This window comes from Anabrus simplex, chromosome 6 (genome assembly GCF_040414725.1).
Source record: "Anabrus simplex isolate iqAnaSimp1 chromosome 6, ASM4041472v1, whole genome shotgun sequence".
NCBI lineage: Eukaryota > Metazoa > Arthropoda > Insecta > Orthoptera > Tettigoniidae > Anabrus > Anabrus simplex.
Window position 1 is genome coordinate 194,270,593 of NC_090270.1, and position 27,536 is coordinate 194,298,128.

The 27,536-nt window shown below is 37.2% G+C and overlaps 1 protein-coding gene across 1 annotated transcript in view; it reads right to left on the reverse strand.

The window, feature by feature from the left end:
- ClC-b (chloride channel protein 7) overlaps positions 1–27,536 on the reverse strand; it is a 178,769-nt gene that overhangs the window by 78,723 nt on the left and 72,510 nt on the right. The window contains exons 8-9 of the mRNA XM_067150131.2: positions 23,120–23,279; positions 8,921–9,059 (exon numbers count right to left, since the gene is read on the reverse strand). Coding sequence (XP_067006232.2) covers positions 8,921–9,059; positions 23,120–23,279 — 299 coding nt within the window. The remainder of the gene's footprint in view (positions 1–8,920; positions 9,060–23,119; positions 23,280–27,536) is intronic.

Genomic DNA, 27,536 nt, shown 5'->3' on the forward strand with positions numbered 1-27,536 from the left:
ACAAATAACTGAAGAGAAAATATATAAATTATTTCTACAATAGAAAGCAGTCGTCAAGGAAACACTTGTACAATATTCCATAGAGAATATGTCCTAATGAATATTCTTTTCTTAATAATTCATGAAAAAAGGACAATTTATAAATTAAAAATTATACAATTTATAAGTAATTATCGAAATGAAGAAATCCAGATATCACAGTGTGGCTCTTATTATTAATGCAGGTGAAAATATAACTAATTCCTAGTTGTCAAATCTTATTAAGCCTGCTTTCCTTTGGAACAGTAACTCCTGTCAATCTTTCACAGTTTTGCGTCGGGTGTAATATTGATGATGCGTTCTTCCTTGCTCTTGCACCTGAGGAGGTGGAGGAGTGGGGGATATAGGTGTGTCAAGAACTTCCTTGCTGTCACCTATAGCTTCAACTGAAGAGGAATAATTTGTAGGGCTATCTGTAGGTGGAGAAATTCCAATTCTTTTTTCGTGATCTTTCTCAAGCATTTTCAAATATACTGAAAAAAAACCCTACAACCTGTTTTCCAGTCTTAGACCGGGTCAGGGATGTAATGAATGAATCAAGATATAGGCTGTTATTACAATGGGGTCGCCACTCCCAAAGTGATTTATGTTAATGAGTTATAGATGCTATGAAATGAGTATGGAGAGTGTTGCTGGAATGAAAGATGACAGGGAAAACCGGAGTACCCGGAGAAAAACCTGTCCCGCCTCTGCTTTGTCCAGCACAACTCTCACATCGAGTGACCGACTGCTAATTTAGATTGTTGTTTCTCTGAAAATTTATTAATTATTTTATCAATCATGTTATTGTTGAAACCATTCAAGAGGGCTTGTTGTCGGATAAACAACAGTTCTTTATTCCTTTCAGATTTGGATAAAGGAATACTAAACGCTCTGAAAGGAATAAAGAACTGTTGTTTATCCGACAACAAGCCCTCTTGAATGGTTTCAACAATAACATGATTGATAAAATAATTAATAAATTTTCGGTGAAACAACAATCTAAATTAGCAGTCGAACCTAGTGAAACTGAAAAATATATCAAGTTCACATATAATAATGCAAACATACACGTAATAACAAATTTATTTAAGAGAAAAAATTTCAAAATTGCATTTTCCACCAATAACAACGTGAAACATCGTATTTTCAACCACGATACAATAAATCTCTCGGAAAAAGATAAATTTTTTGATTCGGGAATATATAAACTCACATGCTTTGAATGCAAGAATACATACATAGGACAATCTGGCCGCAATTTTAAAGTTAGATATTTGGAACATGTGAATGCTGAAAAACATAGAAGATTCTCAGCAATGGGATCACACATGACTGCCACAGGTCATAAATTTACCAACATAGAACAAGACCTGACCATCACAAAAAAGTTAAAAAAGAGCAGCTTAATGACCACATATGAAGATCTATACATTCATCTAGACCAACTTGTAAAGAAAAATGATAACCTTAATGAGGCTGTAGAATATAAGAATCCATTATATTATCAAATTCTAGTATATTTGAAAATGCTTGAGAAAGATCACGAAAAAAGAATTGGAATTTCTCCATCTACAGATAGCCCTACAACTTATTCCTCTTCAGTTGAAGCTATAGGTGACAGCAAGGAAGTTCTTGACACGCCTATATCCTCCGCTCCTCCACCTCCTCAGGTGCAAGAGCAAGGAAGAACGCATCATCAACATTACACCCGACGCAAAACTGTGAAAGATTGACAGGAGTTACTATTCCAAAGGAAAGCAGGCTTAATAAGATTTGACAACTAGGAATTAGTTATATTTTCATCTGCATTAATAATAAGAGCCACACTGTGATATCTGGATTTCTTCATTTCGATAATTACTTATAAATTGTATAATTTTTAATTTATAAATTGACCTTTTTAATGAATTATTAAGAAAAGAATATTCATTAGGACAATTTCTCTATGGAATATTGTACAAGTGTTTCCTTGACGACTGCTTTCTATTGTAGAAATAATGTATATATTTTCTCTTGAGTTATTTGTTTGTTTTAATGTTGTCAATCTTATGTTAATTTTAAGGACACTTCCTCTAAAGCATTACTCTGTCAACTTATATATTTTTCATCTAAACAGTGTTATGTGGCTGAAGATGTTGATAATATACGAAACATGTACCACTTTTGACCATTAAAAATTGCCTTAAGCAATCATTGTATCGACTAGGTGGACAATAAATAAATACTTAATTGTGAATCTATTGAAGTGCGATACGGACCATGAAGCTGATTTTATGTAATCTTCACTCCCATCGAGAGCATTTGAGATCCTTTTTTTTTTTTTGAAAATTTTCACAATAGTTTCGTTCTTGAGTCCACGCAATGAAAACCCATTCACATATGGTTTCTAGAGATGGTCTCTGTATTCTCCCAGTTGGTGTGAATGTATGTGTAGCAGAAGCCATCCATTCCAAATAAACCCTTTTCATGTGACCCTTAAATGGCTTGTTGATGGACACATCTAGAGGCTGGAGTATTGATGTTAGTCCTCCAGGGATGATTGCGAGATCCGTCTTTAGGGATTTCAGTTCGCCCTTAATAGCATCTAACAAATGGCCCCTAAATCTATCTAGCACAATTAAGGCTTTCTGCTGCAGTAGTGCTCCAGGACGATGACTCCACACGATTTTCAGCCAGTCTTGAACCAGGTCTGCTGTCATCAAACCTTTCTCATGTACTCGAACATGAATACTGCTCTGAAATATTCCCTTTGATAGACTCTTCCATTTAAATATTATGTATGGAGGAAGCTTCCTACCATTGGCAGTTACGCCTAGCATGACTCTACATCTCATTTTCTCAGCACCACTTGTACGCATTACAACACTAGAAGCACCTTTTTCATGAATAGTAGGGTTTCAGGGCATGTCGAAATAGATTGGAGTTTGATCTGCGTTGCCAATCTGAGAAAGCAAGTAGTAATTTAATTTCCTTTGCTGAATGATATAATGATAAAAAGCGATTACTTTATCCGTATAGTCACGAGGTAGTCTCTGGCAAATAGTTGTTCGTCTTCTCAAACTCGGACCATTTCTCCTCAAGAAACGTGTAGCCCAACCCCTGCTGGCTTTGAACTGTTGCCGACTGAGATTCAATGTTCTTGCCACTTCCAGTGCTTTAAGCTGTATCATATCATGAGTTACAGCAAAACCATCACTTCTCAACTCTGTTATATATTCTAGCACTTTGGTATCGATCTCAGGATATTTGCCTGTTTTGGTCCCACGAAAAGTTTGCAAATTTCTATTTGCTGCTTCCTGTTTCTCTTTTTGGTTGCACCAATATCCGATCATGTTTGGTTGCACATTAAATGTCCTGGCCGCTGACTTCACCCCTTGTTTTTCCGCTAAATTCACAGCGTTTAATTTGAAAGCTGTGGTGAAACTACATTTCTTATGTTTCGTACTATTTACCTCCATAATTTGAAGCAAAACTCGCTTAACAACAGGCAACTGAACTAGACACGCGTCACTATCAAAAGGAAGTTGTTAATAGTACGATTTTGCGCCATTATTGTACCGATACCACTACCTTCGTGATGTAAGCAAGCTGTACTGTAGGCGTGTATGCATGCTCTCCCAGCAGCTGATCGCGAGTGGGACGGTCTAAGCGAATGGGAGTACCGTACGTGTGAATGTAATACTGATGACTGGAAGCATAATTATTTAAATAATTGTGGCAGAACTTCAAATTATATTTCGTGCTTATTCTCTACATTTATTCCACTAGTTTGAGACATTCTCTTTGGTTTGAGATAGAACGCAAAGTTTAGGTTAGGTATGTTATTTCTGAGTGCACGGAGGATGTTCCAGAAGATCCATGAAAGAATAAAACATTAGGAAAGTTTACTATATTTATGGATATCTAAAGGTGTGGTGGAGGAAATGCATTTTGTTATCATTAATAAATTAGTCTCGATCGTTGCCTCCATATTATTATTATTATTATTATTATTATTATTATTATTATTATTATGGTTCATGTTTGTGGGTTACTGTAGTCACGTCCTAGTTCGTGAACCATGGGCAATGGCTGAGTGGCCTAGTAAGTGGTCCTGAGAGTCGGGATACCAGTTGCTATGGAATGGGAGTGGGCATCTCGGACATATTCTGAGTCGTGGCCCTCCTTGTGCTCAGGCGGCCAGGACTACACAATTCACCGGTGGTCCATAACCCGTTAGAGGAGAGATCCTCACTTGGACTATGTGCAAGTAGGGCAGCATCCTGCTTCATGAATTTACCGAGCTCAGAACACTTTAAGCAAGCCTCGGACCTATGGGAGTTATGGAGTCCCACTCCCATTTGACAGGCGAGGGACTCCTTGGAAACAACTTGGCGAACAAAATGGAATTCGATGGGAGCTATCAATATTAATGGGGCTTATGGAAGAAAGAAGGTAGAACTTGCTGAGTCAGCAAAGAGGATGCATCTGGATGTGCTAGGAGTAAGTGATATTCGGGTAAGGGGATATAAGGAGGAAGAGATAGGAGATTATAAAGTGTACTTGACGGGTGTTAGAAAGGGAAGGGCAGAGTCTGGGGTAGGGCTCTTTATCAGGAATACCATTGCACGCAACATAGTTTCTGTTAGGCACGTAAGTGAGCGAATGATGTGGGTAGATTTGTCAGTGGGAGGAATTAGGACAAGAAATGTGTCCGTGTATTCACCATGTGAGGGTGCAGATGAGGATGAAGTTGACAAGTTTTATGAAGCATTGAGTGACATCGTGGTCAGGGTCAACAGCAAGGATAGAATAGTGCTAATGGGCGATTTCAATGCGAGAGTTGGGAATAGAACTGAAGGATACGAAAGGGTGATTGGTAAATGTGGGGAAGATATGGAAGCTAATGGGAATGGGAAGCGTTTGCTGGACTTCTGTGCTAGTATGGGTTTAGCTGTTACAAATACATTCTTCAAGCATAAGGCTATTCACCGCTACACATGGGAGGCTAGGGGTACCAGATCCATAATAGACTATATCTTAACAGACTTTGAATTCAGGAAATCTTTTAGGAATGTAAGAGTTTTTCGGGGATTTTTTGATGATACAGACCATTATCTGATCTGTAGTGAACTAAGTATCTCTAGGCCTAGGGTAGAGAAAGTGAAATCTGTCTGCAAACGAATAAGGGTAGAAAATCTCCAGGATGAGGAAATTAGACAGAAGTACATGGATATGATTAGTGAGAAGTTTCGAACAGTAGACAGTAAGCAGGTTCAGGATATAGGAAGTGAATGGGTGGCATACAGGGATGCTGTAGCAGAAACAGCAAGGGAATGCCTACGAACAACTGTGTGTAAAGATGGGAAAAGGCGAACATCTTGGTGGAATGATGAAGTGAGAGCAGCCTGTAAACGTAAAAAGAAGGCTTATCAGAAATGGCTCCAAACAAGGGCCGAGGCAGACAGGGATTTGTGCGTAGATGAAAGAAACAGAGCGAAACAAATAGTTGTTGAATCCAAAAAGAAGTCGTGGGAAGATTTTGGTAATAACCTGGAAAGGCTAGGTCAAGCAGCAGGGAAACCTTTCTGGACAGTAATAAAGAATCTTAGGAAGAGAAGGAAAACGGACATGAACAGTGTTTTGAGTAATTCAGGTGAACTCATAACAGATCCCAGGGAATCACTGGAGAGGTGGAGGGAATATTTTGATCATCATCTCAATGTAAAAGGAAATCATCATGGTGGTGTTGCAAACAGTCAAGCTCATGGGGAGGAGGAAAATGTTGGTGAAATTATGCTTGAGGAAGTGGAAAGGATAGTAAATGAACTCCATTGTCATAAGGCAGCAGGAATAGATGAAATTAGACCTGAAATGGTGAAGTATAGTGGGAAGGCAAGGATGAAATGGCTTCATAGAGTAGTAAAATTAGCGTGGAGTGTTGGTAAGGTACCTTCAGATTGGACAAAAGCAGTAATTGCACCTATCTATAAGCAAGGGAACAGGAAGGATTGCAACAACTATCGAGGTATCTCATTGATTAGTATACCAGGCAAAGTATTCACAGACATCTTGGAAGGGAGGGTGTGATCAGTCGAGAGGAAGTTGGATGAAAACCAGTGTGGTTTCAGACCACAGAGAGGCTGTCAGGATCAGATTTTCAGTATGCGCCAGGTAATTGAAAAATGCTACGAGAGGAATAGGCAGTTGTGTTTATGTTTCGTAGATGTAGAGAAAGCATATGACAGGGTACCGAGGGAAAAGATGTTCACTATACTGGGGGACTATGGAATTAAAGGTAGATTATTAAAATCAATCAAAGGCATTTATGTTGACAATTGGGCTTCAGTGAGAATTGATGGTAGAATGAGTTCTTGGTTCAGGGTACTTACAGGAGTTAGACAAGGCTGTAATCTTTCACCTTTGCTGTTTGTAGTTTACATGGATCATATGCTGAAAGGTATAAAATGGCAGGGAGGGATTCAGTTAGGTGGAAATGTAGTAAGCAGTCTGGCCTATGCTGACGACTTGGTCTTAATGGCAGACTGTGCCGAAAGCCTGCAGTCTAACATCTTGGAACTTGAAAATAGGTGCAATGAGTATGGTATGAAAATTAGCCTCTCGAAGCCTAAATTGATGTCAGTAGGTAAGAAATCCAACAGAATTGAATGTCAGATTGGGGATACAAAGCTAGAACAGGTCGATAATTTCAAGTATTTAGGTTGTGTGTTTTCCCAGGATGGTAATATAGTGAGATTGAATCATGGTGTAGTAAAGCTAATGCAGTGAGCTCGCAGTTGCGATCAGCAGTATTCTGTAAGAAGGAAGTCAGCTCCCAGACAAAACTATCTTTACATCGGTCTGTTTTCAGACCAACTTTGCTTTATGGGAGCGAAAGCTGGGTGGACTCAGGATATCTTATTCATAAGTTAGAAGTAACAGACATGAAAGTAGCAAGAATGATTGCTGGTACAAACAGGTGGGAACAATGGCAGGAGGGAACTCGGAATGAGGAGATAAAGGCTAATTTAGGAATGAACTCGATGGATGAAGCTGTACACATAAACCGGCTTCGGTGGTGGGGTCATGTGAGGCGAATTGAGGAGGATAGGTTACCTAGGAGAATAATGGACTCTGTTATGGAGGGTAGGAGAAGTAGAGGGAGACCAAGACGACGATGGTTAGACTCTGTTTCTAACGATTTAAAGATAAGAGGTATAGAACTAAATGAGGCCACAACACTAGTTGCAAATCGAGGATTGTGGCGACGTTTAGTAAATTCTCAGAGGCTTGCAGACTGAACGCTGAAAGGCATAACAGTCTATAATGATAATGTATGTATTTATTATTATTATTATTATTATTATTATTATTATTATTATTATTATTATTATTATTATTATTATTATTATTTGTCTGGTATGTTGACAAGTAAAATACTTTAATCATTATGATTAAATTGCTTTCATCACATTTTAAACCTTGCTATTAATGCATTATCCATGAATATTTGTAAACTAAAATAAACTTGTGTCCTCATCGCAAGGTGGTGCAGCTCTTTTCAGGCACATTCCTTAGAGAGATGACTCGCATGTGCCATTTTACAGCATACCAACCTTCCTGCCATCTCCAATCTCTGGCAATACCGGGAATCAAACTCGGGGCCCCGAGGACGGCAGCTAATAGTGCTAAAGTTACGGAGACAGACATCTCCTAACTATAAGACAGACGTATCACACGACTTTGGTGTGGGCTTGAATCGGGCAGGTCAGACGGACGAACCTTGAGCTCTCTGTGTAGATTTTTTTTTTGCAAGTTGTTTTACGTTGCAATGACAGTTAGATCTTATGGCGGCGATGGGATAGGAAAGGGCTAGAAGTGGAAAGGAAGTGGCCGTGGCCTTATTTAAGGTACAGCCCCAGCATTTGCCTGGTGTGAAAATGGGAAACCACGGAAAACCATCTTCAGGGCTGCCGACAGTAGGGCTCAAACCCACTATCTCCCGAATACTGGATACTGGCAGCACTTGACCGACTGCAGCTATTGGGCTCGGTACTCAGTGTAAATTGCTGCAGTGAGTGGAGAGTTGCACTTCCGCCTCTCTTCCTGCAGGGAGTCCAACCAGCCGGCAATGGAACCAACAGTAACAAAGTTCGTCATATTGACATATATAAGGTTACGAATTCAAACCATATTTTCATAAACCCACATTTGCGTAATAAGTACTGATTATATCAGCTTTTACGGGAGATTTTAAGTCGCAATTCATTCACTGATGGCCGACTGAGAGTCTACGGAGGAATACTCACCACTCATCAGATAAAGCGGTTGGCTCCGATTGCAAAGAGTACCGGTACCGAGCTCTGCTGATCTGGCACAAGGCAGCTGAGGGCTCAAGAAAATGTGCGCAAACTTGTACACATATTTGTACGACTTCATCAGAGCTGCAGTACGGCTTGTAGTACCCGCTACGATGTGGAATCATCGTGTTGGTCTCAGCCGAATTAGGTCTTATGGTGACAATGGGACAGGAAAGGGCTAGAAGTGGAAAGGAAATGGCCGTGGCCTTATTTATGGTACAATATGCAAGATTTATTTTTTTCCATTCTCTTGGTCTCAAAAAGCCGGGAGGGGGTGGGGGTCTAATAGGCGAGGGGGTCTAATACACGAGTAAATACGGTATTAAAAATTTAATACATATATTCCACTAAATGACAGGCCCACCAAGTTACACTTCATACTGCTAATCCCCACCAGCATTATCAATTCATCACATAATTTAATTACATACAATTTTTCAGTCCAGTATCACAGTACAAAAAAAAAAAAACAATGTTTCTTTAAATATCTATACACCACAATTACTCGCATTAAAATTAAGATCACTATCCATAATACTTAATTTTATAATGTATATTACCTGGAGAGGGAACTTTGTTGGATCTTGACCAAGTGGTCTGCAATCATTGAGAAGGTATATCATGACAAAACCCAAGGTTGCACTTATAGCAGCCACAATGACAGCCTCCAGCACTTTAGCCCACCGATGTCGGATGTACCTGGTGGAACATACAGAAGAGTGTATAAAATTATGTTACTAGAGACAAGATGAACATGAATGGTATAAAATGTAGGTAAGTACCTGATTCTAAACATGTACAAATATAAGTCAGCAGAAACAGAAAAACATAATGACAAAAACAAAGCAAAAATGAAGGGGAGGAATGACACAAGGTTGCCTTCTATTATTTTACCTGTGTAACTTAATTTAAAGGAAAACAGATTCACAGCATCCATTCTGCAGATGATGGTAGATTAATAGCAGACTCAGAACATGAAATGAATCAAATACTTCACTACTTCATTCAGGAAGATTCAAGAAAAGGCAAAATTAATGGTATAGCATATCAACATGGCAGACTGTGCCAAAATCCTGCAGTCTAGTATTTTCGAACTTGAAAATAGGTGTAATCAGTATGGTATGAAAATGAGCCTTTCCAAGACTAAATGTTGACAGTAGGTAAGAAATCCAAGAGAAATGAATATCAGACTGGGGATACAAAGCTGAAACAGGTAGATAATTTCAAGTATTTAGGATGTGTGTTCCAACAGGATGGTAGTATAGTAAGAGAGATTGAATCAAGGTGCAGTAAAGCTAATGCAGTGAGCTCGCAGTTGAGATCAACAGGAAGGAAGTCAGATCCCGGACAAAACCATCTTTACATCGGTCTGTTTTCAGACCAGCTTTGCTTTACGGGAGTGATAGCTGGGTGGACTCAAGATATCTTATTTATAAGTTAGAAGTAACAAGCGTGAATGTAGCAAGAATTATTGCTGGTACGAACAAGTGGGAACAATGGCAGGAGGGTACTCTGAATGAGGCAAAAAAGGCTGAGTTAGGAATTAACTCTATGAAGCTGTATGTGAAACGTATGGAGGAGGATAGGTTACCTAGGAGAATAATGGACTCGGTTACAGAAAGCAAGAGAAGTAGAGGGAGACAAAGACCACGGTGGTTAGACTCAGTTTCTAAAGATTTAAAGATAAGAGGTATAGAACTAAATCATCGATTTTCCGCTCCAGCAAGCCGGGTGTGGATGTTTACGAGCCTCTTCCAGTTCATCCTGTCCATCCACAGCTGATGTTCTACCTCTTGCTGCCAATTTACATCATGTTTGGCATGGTCTTTGAAAACTTGCTTTCCCAACTATCATGAGACCTCCCTCTGGGCCTCTTATCAACAAGATTCTTTTCATAGTATGCTCTTGGGAGTCCTAATTGGAGTCATCTTTCTCATATGCCCATACGCCATACCATCATAATCTGCTTAACCACAGAACTGCTGCAGGTTTATCTGTCAAATGCTGCAGTTATTTTCCTCAATAACCTACATGAAAATGAAACCATGCCTGTAATAACATATTAGTCCTAATAAATCCATATTATACATCAATATAAAGCTGAACGACCAATCTCCACAAAGGCGAGAGAAATAATAAAAGACATTGTTACGAAACTATCGTAAAATAAAGTGTATTTTTTTTAACAAAGGGAATTGTTGAAATGTTTTGCTCTAAGAAAATAATTTCTGATAGATAATTTATTCCTGAAACATAATATTCTGAAAAACACAAGTACGTTCTTACGTATTCCCCCACAGTTCTTCACTTTTTATTTAGAATGGTAAGTAAAACGCTATTTTTTCTCGAAACAGATTTTGAGTTTTTTCACGAATTTCAAAACTACAGATTATGTTAGTTTTCTTAGGTCAGTTTCATTTTTTCCTATCCACTTATCCCTTCATTGGTTTCTTCAAATATTGGTGTACTGCCAATAATAACAATATAACCTGCACCAACTTGAAAATCATTCTGGTTATTGGAATTTCCCATTACTTTCGAGGCACCTTGTACTTTGCTGTCACTTTCGTTACGTTTAGGAATAATTTCCTCGTCAGAATTAACACCATAATCACTGCCACCATAAATACTGTCACTATGATCTTCGAAAATCAAGCGCTTGATTTCAGAATCGTCAACAAAGTGGGCTGCCATCTTGATTCTAAGATCTTATCGAAGTACTTTCATTTCTACAGCTAAATAAACCTCTCCAGAACGTTGCTTGTTTTTCAATAAAAGTGAAGATAAAAGTATCAGTATTCAGCTGATACATATAATAGTGCCATCTGGTGTCCTGTTATAAATCTACAGCGGAATAACGACACCATCTGTCAGAAAGACGATTGCACTTCACGAAAGAGTGCACCGTCTTCCAGAAAGATGGTCAGGAGTTCTAGGGTTAATTCTAAGGTTTCCAACAGGCTCCTGTCCAATCCAAGTTATTGCCGAATACTGTAATTACTTATTTTGCCTCTCCTTGTCTTTTGGAGACATGACCGAAGGAACTTCATTTCAGTGGCCTGTAGGCGACTTTGTGCACATCTATTCAACGTTGCTGTTTCCAGTCCGTAAGTTAGAATTGGTACAAGATATGTTTTGTATAGTGTGAGCTTGCAAGCTTGGGGAAATGGAGTCATCCCAAAGTAACTGACGAACGGAGTGGTAAAATTTTAATGTGCCTTGTATTCTATTGCCTATTTCTTGGTTTATGGTAACGCCAGAAGAAACAAAGCTCCCTAAGTATTTGAAGTTATTGATAATGTCTACTTCATTTTGCACTCATAGGTGGACTGCTTCAGGATTTCGACTCATCACTAAACTAACAGTTTTAGTTCAGCTGATGATCATTCCCGTTCTTTCAAATTCTTCTTGCCAAAGATCTAGTTTAGCTTGAACTGCTTCTGTCTCACCTCATAGCATAACATCATCAGAAAATACAAATGTATTTGTTGTCTGATCCTTCATTTTAACTGCCTTTATAACCTCATCCATTATAGTAAAGAAGAGAAGTAGTGATAGACAACTTCCTTGCTGGACTCCACTCTTGGTTTCAAAACAGTGACCTGCCTCCTTGGATTTGCACACAGCTCTTTATCTCTCAATATAATTGTTTTACTCGAGCTATAGTCTCATCTGGTACTTCTTTACGTCTCAGACACTTCCATATGTGCTTACGCGGTACATGATCATATGCCTTCTCAATAGCCAAGAATACAACTATAACCGTTCTATTCTTATCCCAGTACTTTTCAAAGAGCATTCTTGTCAGGTCAGGTACATCCTGCTACTGTATGTGACAGTAGATGGTACTACCTGCGATTGTCTGGCCGAGGGTTGGCCGGACGTTAACCAAATCTGACAAACTAAGGGAGAACCAATGGCTATGGGCAGAGGAGTTCACCCTTAGGGGCTTGTTGAAGCCTTTGTGAAGGAAATGACACATGAATTCAACAGGAAGCTGCTGCCTTGCAGATGTGGCAGGGGACTGCTAAAGGCTAAGGGAGATAACCCTAACAGAAAATCTCCAACGTTAGGCCTAGCAAGTCAGTTTGAGAGTAATTGCAATTGCTTTCAAGAAAAATATGAGCCTCGGATCAAAGAACTCAAGACAACGACAACAGCTAGGTGCGTATGACTGCTTACAGCCTGAAGCTTCACCAGCTATGAAACCTAAATCAAGACCTAGTTGTCGGATTGGAACCTTGAATATTTTAACACTGACAAAAAAAAAAAAAAATAGAACTAAATGAGGCCACAAAACTAGTTACAAATAGAGGATTAGTAAATTCACAGAGGCTTGCAGAGTGAATGCTGAAAGGCATAACAGTCTATAATGAAGATGCATCATTCATTAAAGGCTATCCCTTGTCACAACAACCAACTTTCTCTGTCCATTGCCAGCATCTTAATCTCTTCATAGGATCCTTTAAATGGCAAGAAAACAATATATTTCAAGAATATGGCTAAAGAGGGGACCAACAAAAAAAATTTTAAAAAAAATGTACTGGCAGGAATGGCAGACCATAAAAACTTCTGAACATAGTTATAACACCCTCGCACTACTATTCCGAATGCACTGAGAGTGTGTCTCATTTTCAAAAATTTATGCCTGCCTGGTCATCAGATTATATAGATGATTTCCATAGTGAACCTGAAATATTTGTCCCAAATGAGTAATTATTTACTATTTATTATAGTAGCATATTCATCTCTAAAATTTTTCCACAGTCTTCTAATTATCTTTACTTGCACGTTGTCGTTTATGGTGCTTTCATTCAATTTTGTCTCTAAGCTTAATGTTTTTTATTTTTGCCATATTTACAGTAATATTGCGTGAGATTTGAGGAACATTGATGATATTGAGATTTTGAAACTGTGGTAAGTTGTTTAGTAATAAGTTTAGTGTGAAGTGTCAACATTCAAAACTTTGAATCAAATGTTGGTACACATGTTTGAACCCTTGTTAGTAAGATATTTGCTACTGTATCATCTAAGCTTCCTCAAGATAGTTGTTTCATTCCACAATAGTACTTATTTTAATTTTTCATTCTTCATTCTAAAATTTGGGAGCTCACACTCATTTTGTTTCTTTGGGATTAAATGTCACTCAATAATTCAACTTTTTCTCTGGCAAAACTGTTTCTAGGTAGAGATTGTCATTCCCCGTTAATTCTCAAGTGGGATTTACCTTCTTTCCTCAATTCTCCACCTAATCAGCTCTCCAATTTTGATTTGAAACAAGCTTTAGCTAAATTACATCAGGCATGGAAACTCAGATGTATAATAGGAGGCACCATCCATCAAATTTTACGGTATCTAGTCTTGTTCTCTTAAGAAACCACCCACAAATTTCTGCAGAAAACCAGATTTCCACAACATTTTGCCCTTGTTGGGTTAGTCTATACAAAATTCTTGCATTCTTTGCTCCTGTTACCGCTTTGCTTCAATTAGTTTCTGATCCTACTGAGACTAAAAGAGTGCACTTGTCTCAAAGAAATGTTTTCTTAGTTTAAATTTTATCCTCTTTGCTCATTCATTAGTCACTCTCCACCCACACCAGCTCAAAGTGGACTCTCCCATGTACAGGCACATTTTCAGTTATTTAATCGTTCGGAGGGCAATGCGGCAAGATCCACGGCTACAAGTCGCTCGCTCGGTGGAGATCGCGGATATATCCGCCAATTCTAATTGTTTTTTTTTTCTCAGTTACCTGCCCGGAGTGATTTATTTCTTTTTCAGCAGCGTATTCCTGACGAGTCTGCCCTCTGATGTGAATTTTTTCACATATGTCCTCCCAATACCAATGTGTCATCCACGAGTTGCATCATAAAGAACGGAACTTACGTCCGGGCAAGAACGATCTAAAGCTTAATAGCCTCACGCTGAAGCTTTAGCTCATCGCCTAATCATCTCTTGGATGCAACAGTATTGCTTTAGAAGGGATTTATGGAAATTAAGATACTAAACAGACCTCTCTGATGACAAATTAGAACTGTGATCTGATTTATAATCCCCAGTCTTGAGTTCTTCCTTCACGACAGGAGCAAGTGTTAATGGCGAGTTATATAATATTTTTTATTATCGCAAGCATGTATTCCATAATACAAGCACAATTCATGATTTCCTTCCAAACTTCAAAGACCAGGGTTCTATTCGATTCTTTTTCTTACATTTTTTTCCGTTAAAGTGTCCAAAGGGAATTACTGGCCCCCAACATTAGAGGAAGATTATTTACAGGTCATGGTAAATGAAATGTTGGAATTTAGTAGGGAGGATAGTGATCTCAGTGAAGTAAGTTCTGCCAAAGAGGAATCAGTGACAGGAATTTACCTGGAACAAGTACTGCAGGCTCTAATGTACAAGATTTGGGCCCAGCTGATGCGAATATTCAGCAATTGCAAAAAGAGACAACACGTGTTCGATTCCAGTTCAAGTAGCGATCATGACAGTGATGTGACAGTGGTGACAATAATACTGATAATATACCAACCAGTGCAACTTCTGCAACTTACACTGAAAATGGACAAAGATCCCGCATTGATCCAAAATTCCATCGTAATGTAAAGGGAGAGCTTTTATGAAAAACAAAACAGCTGAACAGACAAAAGATGCCCAGCAGAAAATCGTACATAAAACCCAGTTTAGCAAGATGAAACGAAGGAGTCAAGATCAAAACCGGGTTCTGACAAATGAGGATGTTATAAAGCTTCTTATGGGCTTCTTAGGACAATATATTTCTGGCAATCACTTGTTGATGAGCTAATGACACAGAAGAGATTTATTGTCGCCAGGATGAGTGGCTCAGACGGTTGAGGCGCTGGCCGGCCTTCTGACCCCACTTGGCAGGTTCAATCCTGGCTCAGTCTGGTGGTATTTGGTTTTCAAATACATCTGCCTTGTCGGTAGATTTACTGGCATGCAAAAGAACTCTTGCGGGACTAAATTCCAGTAGCGCGGCATCTCCGAAAACCGTAAAAGTAGTTAGTGGAACGTAAAGCCAATAACATTATTATTATTATTATTATTATTATTATTATTATTATTACTATTACTATTATTATTATTATTATTATTATTAGATTTTCCTCCACAGCTTTTTACATTTCTCTGAAAATGAGGAATATAATGAACAAATTCCTCCCAAAATACACAAGATAAAGCCACTATTTGATCACCTGGTAGCAAAATTTTCGAAGCTTATACACCTGATGGCAAAGTGTCAATTGATGAGAATCTCTTGTTATGGAAAGGGTGGCTAGGGTGGAAAGTTTATATTCCATAAAAACTGATCGCATTTCACAATGGAATCACACAAATTTTGCGAAGCCGGGACAGGGTATGTAACATGATCTGCTTACATGTGTATCATAATGAACAGCTGTAAAAGACATAACACTGTGAAGACTTTACAAGTAATGAAAATCATTTTCTCCGTATTGAAAGAATCTTAATGTATAATAATATAAGATATTTATTTTAACTCAACCTATTCAATACAGTACAAGATGTTAACATATTAGTTAAACATAGTTAAAAATAGTTGAGACATGTTTCAAAAACTCATCAACATGAATCCCAAATTACCCACCGTCAGATCATTGCCAAAAATACATAAAAAGGACGTTCCCATTCGACCCATCATAAATAGGCATAGATATCAAGGATAATTTAATAAAAAAACCACCTGTTCAATACTTTCCACGTTTAATGTGGTTATTATCTACATGATTTTATGTAGACTTATTTGGTCAGGTACATGTTTCACCCATTATTTTGGGCATCTTCAGCCTGTAAACAACCTTTAGGTCAAGGTTTGGGACCTTTTTAACCAATATAAACATACCAATATATACACTATATACAACATATACATTATATACAATATATACAAACATAAGTCAATACAGTAAAGTTTTTTGGTCCTAATCTATCTAATATGGAAAATGTCCAAAACTAAAATGGATCTTCTTTTCGGTGAAGAGGATTGCATATCGGGGTTTATGTGACCCCTATATCATATTAAGTTCTTGACGTATCGTGTCTGGTGACAGGAACTTAATATGATATAGGGGTCACATAAACCCCGATATGCAATCCTCTTCACCGAAAAGAAGATCCATTTTAGTTTTGGACATTTTCCATATTAGATAGATTAGGACCAAAAAACTTTACTGTATTGACTTATGTTTGTATATATTGTATATAATGTATATGTTGTATATAGTGTATATATTGGTATGTTTATATTGGTTAAAAAGGTCCCAAACCTTGACCTAAAGGTTGTTTACAGGCTGAAGATGCCCAAAATAATGGGTGAAACATGTACCTGACCAAATAAGTCTACATAAAATCATGTAGATAATAACCACATTAAACGTGGAAAGTATTGAATAGGTGTTTTTTTAATTAAATTATCCTTGATATCTATGCCTAACGTCATCTTCAATACGGAACAATAATGAGAGTTGTTACTTGTAACCCATCATAAATAGCCGAAATAGTCCAACGTACAAAACTTCACAATTCCTCCAGAAATTTCTCAAGAAACATTTTACATTCCACAACAAACACCCTATAAAAGACTCAATAGAACTATGCGAAACCTTAAATTTAATTTACAACCTAACCACATAATGTGTTCTTTCAACATTACCAACTTGTAACAATAGAGTAAATTAATGTATTTTTGGGTCCACCTTTTCAATACGAAATGTAAATAGTTTAAATGACATAAATGATTAGGGACTAGTTTTGACCTAGTAACAGGTCATCGTCAGCCTAAAGCAAAATTAAAACACAAATAACGAAGAAATTAAACAATGTAAAGACATGTACGGCCTCGTAAAAGTACATACCATGTGAGATATTGTGCAGCACTATGTTAAAAAAATAACTCTCTGAAAGAGATTCATAATAAGTCCAGTGTATATTAAAAAGATGTTATAGATAGGAATCCTTGAGTTGCTGGAATATGCTGGCTCCTTTAAGATGCAGGTATCCAATTGAACCACTGAGCCGAAGTTACGTCTTTTATTTATGAATGAAGTCCAGTGCGCTGTATAGCATTAAAAAGTCCAGTGCACACTAAAAAGATGTTATAGAAAAGAATTCTTGAGTTGCTGGATAAGGAGATTAGAATATGCTAGCTCCTTTAAGATACTGGTATCCAATTGAAGAACCACTGAGCCGAAGTCACGTCGCTTATTTATATTCCAGCAACTCAAGTATTCCTATCTATAACATCTTTTTAATATGCACTGGACTTATTATGAATCTCTTTCAGAGAGTTATTTTTCAACATAGTGCTGCACAATATCTCACTTTTATGAGACCGTACATGTCTTTACATTGTTTAATTTCTTTGTTATTTGTGTTTTAATTTTGCTTTAGGCTGACGATGACCTATTACTAGTTCGAAACTAGTCCCTAATCATTTATGTAATTTAAACTATTTACATTTTGTATTGAAAAGGTGGACCCAAATAATACATTAATTTACTCTATTGTAATCACAGTTCAATACGGATCTATCATTATGAAACTTATTTCATTTAATTACCAACATGTATTCGAACATTCCCGCTAAGGAAACTATAGAAATCTCATGAAATAATCTTTCCAAACGCAGGACCTTAAGTCTATTAGAAATAGAAGAATGCTTAAAATTGCTAAATTTCATTCTTCATAATAATTATTTCACTTTCAACAAGATATACAAACAAGAAGGTCTAGCTATGGGAGATCCCATTTCGGGAATACTCGCCAAAATTTACATGGACAATCTCGAAAATAGTAAAATAACAAATAACATTAATGGATTGTGTCTTTGGCTATGCTATGTCGATGACATATTAGTAATAATAGATAAAAGTTGCAACAATAGTGAAGACATACTAACCTACTTAAATAGCCTAGACAACTGCATCAAGTTCACCAAAGAGGACGAGAACAATAATTTAATCAATTTTCTCGACATTACAATTACCAGGACCTTAAACAATTTCGATTTTCAAATTTACAGAAAATCTTCATTCACTCGTACAACCATAAAACAAAATTCTCTTCACCCACAGTCACACAAACAAGCTTCATTTTACAGTTTAGTGTACAGAGCGCTAAAAATTCCCATGTCAACCGCCAGCTTGAAAAAAGAAATAAATATCATAAAAGAAATAACTAGTTTCAATGGACACAATCCCTCAATCATACATAAAATAATCAATAAAGTGAAATTGAAATTGACCATGAACCTCTCCCCAATGGAAAGAAACAAATCAAAGTACGCAACCTTTACCTGTACTAATCCCATCATACATCAAATCGCTACCCCTTTAAGGAAACATGATATTAAGATAGCCTTTAAGACCCAAAATTCAAATCAAAAGTTATTCCTCAACCACAAGATAAACTCGGACAATAATCAATTTTCGGGTTCCGGTATTTACAGACTGAAATGCGCCGAGTGCAATAGTTCGTACATCGGTCAAACCGGAAGAAGCTTCACAACTAGATATGCTGAACATTTTAATACCCAGAAACACAACAATCACTCAGCAATGACCATCCATATGAAGGACACAGGACACAGTTTCACCACAATCAAACAAGATCTCCAAATTTTAAAAAGACTAGATAAAGGCAGACTCATGACCGAGTTCGAAAATTTGTACATTTTCTTGGACCAAAAATACAACAGTAAAAAAAAAAACTTAAATGATCCAATAAACAACCGAAGCCCTCTTTATGAACAATTAATAATTTTGTTCAATAAGTTAAATCTGAAAGACAAACGACTAGTTGACGTTGTCAAAAAAAACCTCTTCAAGCACCCCCACTAAGCCGTTCAACTTATAACGCCCCTGTTCTCCCCCAAATACACAAAACTCCTTCCCATGCGTCAATCACAGGCCCACAGCCCTGCCTCCTCAGGCCCACTCCCTTCCACCAAGACATCACACGTATAATACGAGGAGCAAGACGTTAGTGACAGCCAGTGCTTTATGAACCTCTTAGCAATAAGGTAACAGCCCAACAACACTTAAGGTAAGTTTTTAACTTCACAGTCTCAATTCTTTAACGCATTCATTCTTTCTCTTTTCCCCGTCATATCACTCAACTAATTAAGGGCTTATCCTTTCTTTCAGATTTTCACATACGTAAGACAGCACAACATTAATTACATAGCACAACATTTCGACTGTCGCCCATTCAACCAATAAAACTGAAATCCCATACTCCAACAACAAACACCCGAAAAACTTAAAAACGCTAGTCAATTGGGAAGATTTAACGACATCTCAACCGCCCTCATTCAAGCCATTATTTTAACTTTTTCCAACATGGTTCATTTTGAATCAAATACTTTTGTTTACATGCACTAGGCACACCATCTTCTTAGGAAGTGTCCAACGGAGGTGATAAGCCCATGGATACTTTGACCAACTATTTTGTTTGAGTTTGAAATATAATTAGTCAGCATAGACATCCAAGTCGAATTATGACATCATGCAACATTTTTAAATGACCTGGTCATAAATCACATACAAAATTTCACATCTTGAAGCCATTGCTGATTAGACTGCACCAGGACCGCAATATTGAGCTCAATTTTTTTTTTTTTTCCTTTTTATGGAAATTAACACAAATCCGGAATGCTTTTCCACATCATTTTACAATGTTAAAATATGCATACAGTAAATTGTAACTATATATATTCTGCATTCATTCTCAATATTTGTATATAAATTTTAAACTGTCTTCGAACTTAACATCAAATAAGATTTTAACTACCATTATCGTCAATACTGTACATATGACTGCCTTGTTTTGAGTGGAAATTCACTAACATGTTCACTAGTGTAAAATTGTTTAATCAAATTGATATTTTGTTAATGATAAGATCTTGTAAAAAAATTTTTTTTAATGTATTCACTCATGAAACATATTTTTATAATTTCCAACCAGACGTCTGGTAGAATTTTGAGGTATTTGATATGACTGATGATGCCCCACAGAAAGGGCGAAACATGTCGCAACTATTTTTTAATGATGTTTAACTAATATGTTAACATCTTGTACTGTATTGAATAGGTTGAGTTAAAATTAATTTCTTATATTAGTATCATACACCGTGAAGACTAAGTATTACCTGTATTGTACTGTAATATAGTCAGTGTGTGACACTTATGAATTGTAGGTATATAAACTGGATCCCTCAGAAGAGCTAACCAACGTAACAGAACCTTTTGTATTATAATTTATTTGATTATAAATCTTTTAAGTACATGTAAACTTTGTCAATCTACAATTTACATGTACACAAAAAATTACTTCCATGAAGAGATTGTTAGTAAACTGCCTAAAATATTTAGTTATAAGTTACTGGATAAACGAAAACCAGAGCTTTGATATTAGGAAAAAACAAACTCGGTATCACAGTGTGAAAGAAAATAGAACGTTCTTGCACAAAGTACTGAAAAACTGAAATAGGATTTTTCAACAATTAAATACACTATATACAAGTAAATATTTCTATTATGGCCTTTCTATAGTTCATTTTATTCTAAGATTGTTTTTAAGCAAGTAATTAAATACTTTCTTCAATCACGGAAATCTCTCCCCACCTAGGAGTGAGACTAGGAGTGAGCCGTGTACCGAGCTCCCCGCTTAATGGGTTAAAAGTCTAATGGGATCATTAAATTTAATGAAGACACTTTACATTTCTTTTCTTCAAGCATGTAATAAATGTTCAGCTGTAAAATTTTCATATATAATATTTATAAACTTACTGTAGCATTATTATAATTATTGAACCTTTCCTTTTTTCTATTTGGAGCAGCCCATTTTTTTAATACATCCCCCTCCCTCCCTTTTATCTTTTCCCTCCAGCCTTACCTCACCCCCCCCCCCCTTCTTTCTTTTTGAATCTTTAAAAGCAGTTTCTTTCACAAGCTTTTATATGTTACTTCTTCCATCGACTATTGACGATAGTCACCCCTACGAGAAGGCGTCTCTCGTCGGATCCTGACTAAGCCATTGTCTTCACTCACCACTGGCAGCTCATCATTCTTCGGTCTCTGTCTTCACAAATCCTTCAGATTTTTTCTGGCCGGGGGAATATATAACACCCTCGCACTACTATTCAGAAGAAAATCCTAATTGGCTTTTATTTACCTTGTCATCTACGTATCAAATCACTTCTACCTGCTATTGCCAGCCGCCATCAACGTCAGATTCTCGAAAGAACTCAATCCTTCAATATGTTCTAGTGCTTTCAATCTGTGACACTATATAAGACAATCCACTCCACTTGCACCCTCAGTCCAGTTTCACCATCGGTGTGGCGTGGAGGGACCTTGCCTCGCAATGTGTGTAACACACCATTTTATTGTTCCTGATCATCTGGATATCAACTGTGTAACAATGGGTGAGCAAAGCTATAATCCTTGTCTTAAAATCCATAACAGGACTGTTTCCCAGAGCCCTTCAAGCTCCAAGTTGCGACATTACTTTGGCTGCCCTTATCTGTTATGGCCATGAACTATGTGCGAGAGCAGCGCTTTGCTTCTTTTTCAGTCTTGGCCATTCAACATGAACTTTCTCAGTAACTTGTGACAAACTTTCAGCAATAATTCACTACACTTATTTTTGTAATAACTGGAGAAGTATTTTAAGTGCCTTCACTTGAAATTCAATAAAATGTTTGCAGGACAAATCCTTCTACACTACGCCTGATCCCTATTCCTCTCCCTTCCACACAAATGGGTTCAGAATTTTGTTCATGTGCTTTTAGCCTTCGTGCCTTTTCCTATGTACCTCTTCTGGAAGGAAATTTGTAAATTAATCTTTGAATCTTTGTTAATCAGTGATTAGTACCCCTTTTGTAAAATTTTGAATGTGGCTAGTCTATCTCAATATTCAGCTTTGTTTTATCTTTTTAATCTTTTGGATTACTGTTAGTTTGAACTCCTGTCCTCTCTTTGTTCAACATGTTATTACATGAATTATCTACAATACATGTTATTACTTCGTTAAATTTGAGATTCTCTTGTTCGAAATTTCTCTTGAAAGTTCTCTCTAGTAATAAATTACCTCATGTGAAACACAGTAGCTTGTAGTTGATGTGGTTGAATACAGCACCCAAGAGTCCACCAATCATTCCCATTACAACAAATAGAGACAGCCTCTGGTGTTCTAAGCTGCTTCCCAGGAGCTGGTGTTAATTGGTATACAAATATATTTTTAAATTTATTCCCTACAAATCGTTAACTCTGCCTCAACAAGACTGGTTACATTATTATTATTATTATTATTATTATTATTATTATTATTGGCATTGCTGGTCTTTATGTTTCATCATATGAATTGCTACCACCACACAGTGTACTGATCTATCACGGAGAACATGAACATGCATTGTCCTCAATACAGTCTGAGCCAATCAACATCATAAATGGGACATGCAATCTTGTATACTTGTTTTACTGTATAAATGTGTGTTTTAAAAATGCTATCTTTCCTGAAGATAATGCCTCAAAACACAGCATAAAACAGGGTCAATTTCAATTTTGAGCTTCTTACTAGGGGAAACTGAGGGCAAAATCAGACCCAAACAGTTTCTATATTATTTACCTGACGATGTACCCTTCATTTCTTTCACGAAAATAGACAGTGTAAATCTATGTTCCATATCATGAAGTGTCTTCCTAATAATAAATTACCTCATGCGAAACACAGTAAGCTTGTAGTTGATGTGGTTGAATAGAGCACCCAAGAGTCCACCAATCATTCCCATTACAACGAAAATGAAAAGTTCCATGAACTCGTAGGAGATGCTGTCAAACTTGCCGAAGTTAAGCAAGCCAGAGTAAGTCAATTCCCCTGCAAGAGATGAAGTTCCATAAAGGACTTACAAATTTGGCAAAATTTCTGAATCAACACAAACACTTCTTTAAAAATGGCAAATGAACAAATTATTAACATAGCGCTGCAATTATTACACATACATAAAATTTATTACTGCACTGATAAATAAAACACCTCTGTAAAATTTAGGTGAATAAAATTATCAGGTTTATTAACCCATTCCCTGCCAAACCTGTATATATACGTGCCTCGTCCACTAAACCCATATATATACACGTTTTGGTGCAGTGTGTACTTCACTGATCTTACAAATGTACATGATATAGTGTCATGCTTTGAGATTCTGTGTAAATGCTCCAGGAAGTTCTGTACAACAAATATACCATTCCATTTCGCGCGTTTTGAAAGCGATCCGGTCTTATTTCAGCTTCGTTGGAGTGTAACATCTTTCCCGATTACGTGTAGCGGCATCTTGAAGTATACATTCATCTCTTGTTGATGAAGAAATTGAATGTTTCCTCATAAATTGTGATTCTGGAGTGCTATATTTTGATAATGGAGATGGAAAATAACTATGTGGCGATAATGAACTACAAGAATGTGCGAGACAAAGTAGTAATGATGAATCTCATGCGGAATTGTCACCCCCTTCCTCAGATAAATTTTTTCCCCCCAAATGTAAATAGTTTTGATAATACCAGTTCTTGGATCAATAATTTTATATTATATTTCAGTAATAGTATCACCGAGTGGAGTAGCCGCGCATATTAACGTGCTACGTCTGCATTCGGCAGGAGAGTGGGTTCGAACCCCACCGTCAGCTGTTCTGAGAATGTTTTTGTGGTTTCCCTTTTGCATTCCCAAGCAAATGCTGGGACGGATCCTACTCATAAGCCATAGCCAATTCCTTCCACTTTCTTACCCAGTTTCATTCACCATCATTCATTTCATATTCATTATGTTCTCAACTGAGATTTGCATCCGGAAGGGCATCCAGGTGCAAAAATATGCTGTAAAATATAATCTCACTTCATCCCCGAACCCGTATTGAGCTACGGGGCTAAGGGGACGATATGCATTCCATTAATTGCATCAGTAAAGATGCATCTCTGAAAGTGCTTCTTCCTTAAAACAAACCGGGCCCAGAGGGTTCGGCTGGTCATCAAAACTCGGCAGTGAAAAGGTTAATTACTAGCAAGAAACTCGTGCTTCACTACAGTTTTAAACTGAAAGTTACTACTCAAAGTTTTACATTTTGGAGAGTCCACTCAACTGAGCCTGTAAAATATGCCCTCAGTTTGTACGTCAAACTGTTTTGGGAAATGATTATTTCCTGACCTACCACTTATTTGAACCCCATATGGAAGAATTTGAATATTTTAAACCCTATCCTTTTTAACATCTGGGATGTAAGAGCGACCAACCTGTGAAAATTTGATTTTGTACGATGAACAACATTGGAGGAATGAATGATTTTTAAGGGGTGAATGTTTTAAAATATTAACATCAAGAATATAGCAAACCAACCTTCATAAACATTTAAGTTCGTGCTTGAAATAATTTTGTAAGAATGGATATTGTGTTTTTGAGAGTGAACCACCATCGCAACCCCTTAGGGGAGAATTATTTTGAATTATATTTTACACCTAGGACATAAAAGAAGACCCTTATGGTAAAATTACACCTTTGTACGTCAAACGGTTGTGGAGGGATGAATAATTTCGTTTACGGAGCTAACCTCATTTAACACTTTAGGGGTGGAACGTTTAAAAATATTTCCTATTTCACACCTAGGATTTAAAGTATATACTGCTATTTGGAATTTTGTCTTTGTACGTTAAAACTGTTTCGGAAGGGGTGAATATATTTGTTTTCGGATTTTTACCCCATTTAACACTGATCGGTTAAATTTATTTCAACCTTCCATTATTTAACCCCTAGGATACCATTTGAAATGGTAACTTCATAATTTCGCATCCAGAAGATAGTGGGTTCGAACCCCACTGGCAGCAGCCCCGAAGATGGTTTTCCGTGGTTTCCCATTTTCACACCAGGCAAATGCTGGGACTGTACCGTAATCAAGGCCACGGCTGCTTACTTCCCACTCCTAGGCCTTTCCTATCCCATCATCGCCATGAGACCTCTCTGCGACGGTGCAACGTAAAGCAAAATTCTAAGGAACTTCGTAATTCAAACAGTTTCATATAAATACATGTTTTTGTCTTCATTCCTCACCCTGCAGTCAAAACCCCTTAGGAGTCTATTGCTTAAGTCCACTTCTTATTTGTACACTCATTAAAAAGAATTAAACTCCTTTTACAGCCCCTTAAGTTGATCCCTCCCCCACACCCCATAAATACATGTGTATTTTTAAAGGAGATTCCAAATACCAATTTTTACGTCTTTAAACTGTTAAGTTTTTGAGATATCAACTCTGTTTAAACATTCACACCCCAAAAAATCCTTCCTTAGTGAGGACCTACATTGTAATATAAATGTATCCCCTAAATTTAATTTCTTTATGTCCGGTAGTTTTGGCTCGGCAATGATAAATCATTCAGTCAGTCAGGATATATTTTATATACAGTATATAGATATTGATTTTATATCTCACTAAATGTCAGGCTTATAACTTCTGGAAACTCCGACTCTTAGTATTATGAAACTTCCAGGAACTAGACTATCTGTTGATATTCACTGTAAATTTGAAATTACACAATATTTGTTGTTGTCCAGCTTTTAATTCTTAATTTCTGATGTAGTTCAGAAAATTATATTTTAGATTGATGCTTTCACGGCCCATAATATAGCTTTTGGGCTTTTTGCCACGTCAAGAAGAATAAGGTAAAATTCTTTCCCTCTGCGAAACTTAAAAAACAACAATCTGATTTTACGTTGCACTGACACAGATAGATCTTATGGCAACGATGGAATAGAAAAGGCCTAGGAGTGGGAAGGAAGTGGCCTAGACCTTAAAATAAAACTCCAGCATTTGATGTGAAAATGGGAAACCACGGAAAACCATCTACGGGGCTGCTGACTAGAAATTCTTATGAGGGCTTAGAAAGAGGTGATTTTCTCATGCTGTGTGTGAGTGTTTGAGTCATCAGCCCATAGACTGGTTTGATGCAGCCCTCCATAACACCCTATCCTGTGCTAACCTTTTCATTTCTACGTAACTATTCCATCCTACATCTGCTCTAATCAGTTTGTCCATATTTATACTTTGGTCTACCCCTACCGTTTTTACCGGCTACACTTCCTTCAAAAACCAACTGAACAAGTCCTGGGTGTCTTAAGATGTGTCCTATTATTCCACCCCTTCTTCTTGTCAAATTTTGCCAAATCTATTTCCTCTCACCAATTCGATTCAGTATCTCCTCATTCGTGATTCGATCTATCCAACTCACCTTCAGCATTTCAAAAGCTTCTATTCTCTTTCTTTCACTTTCTTCCATACAATGCCACGCTCCACATGAATGTCTTAAGACACATATTTCTAATTCCTACATCAATGTTTGAAGTGAGCAAATTTCTTTTCTTAAGAAAGCTCTTCCTTGCTTGTGATAGTCTGCATTTTATGTCCTCCTTACTTCTGCCATCGTTAGTTATTTTACTACCCAAGTAACAATATCCATCTACTTTAAGTCTTAATTTTTCTTATCTAATATTACCTGCATCACCTGCCTTCATTTGACTGCACTCCATTACTTTTGTTTTGAACTTATTTACTTTCATCTTTTACTTCTTACCCAAGAATTCATCCATACCATTCAGCAACTTTGAGATCTTCTGCAGTCTCAGATAAAATAATATCGGCAAATCTCAAGGTTTTGATTTCCTCTCCTTGGACTGTGATTCCCTTTACAAATTCCTCTTTGATTTCCTTTACTGCCAGTTCTATGTAAACACTGAAAAGGAAGGAGGACAGACTGTAGCCTTGCCTCACTCCTTTCTGGATTGCTACTTCTTTTCAAAGCCCTAGGTTCTTATGGCTGCAGACTGATTTTTATACAGATTTTAGATAATTCTTCGTTTTCGGTATCTGATCACAATCACCTTCAGAATCCTAAATAGCCTGGTCCAATCAACATTATCAAATGCTTTTTCTAGATCTATGAATGCCACATGTGGGCTTGTCCTTCTTAATTTGATCCTCTAAGATCAGATGTACAGTCAGGATTGCTTCACATGTTCCTACATTTCTTCTGAAGCCAAATTGATCTTCTCCCAACTGAGCTTCAACTTGTCTTTCCATTCTTGTGTAAATAT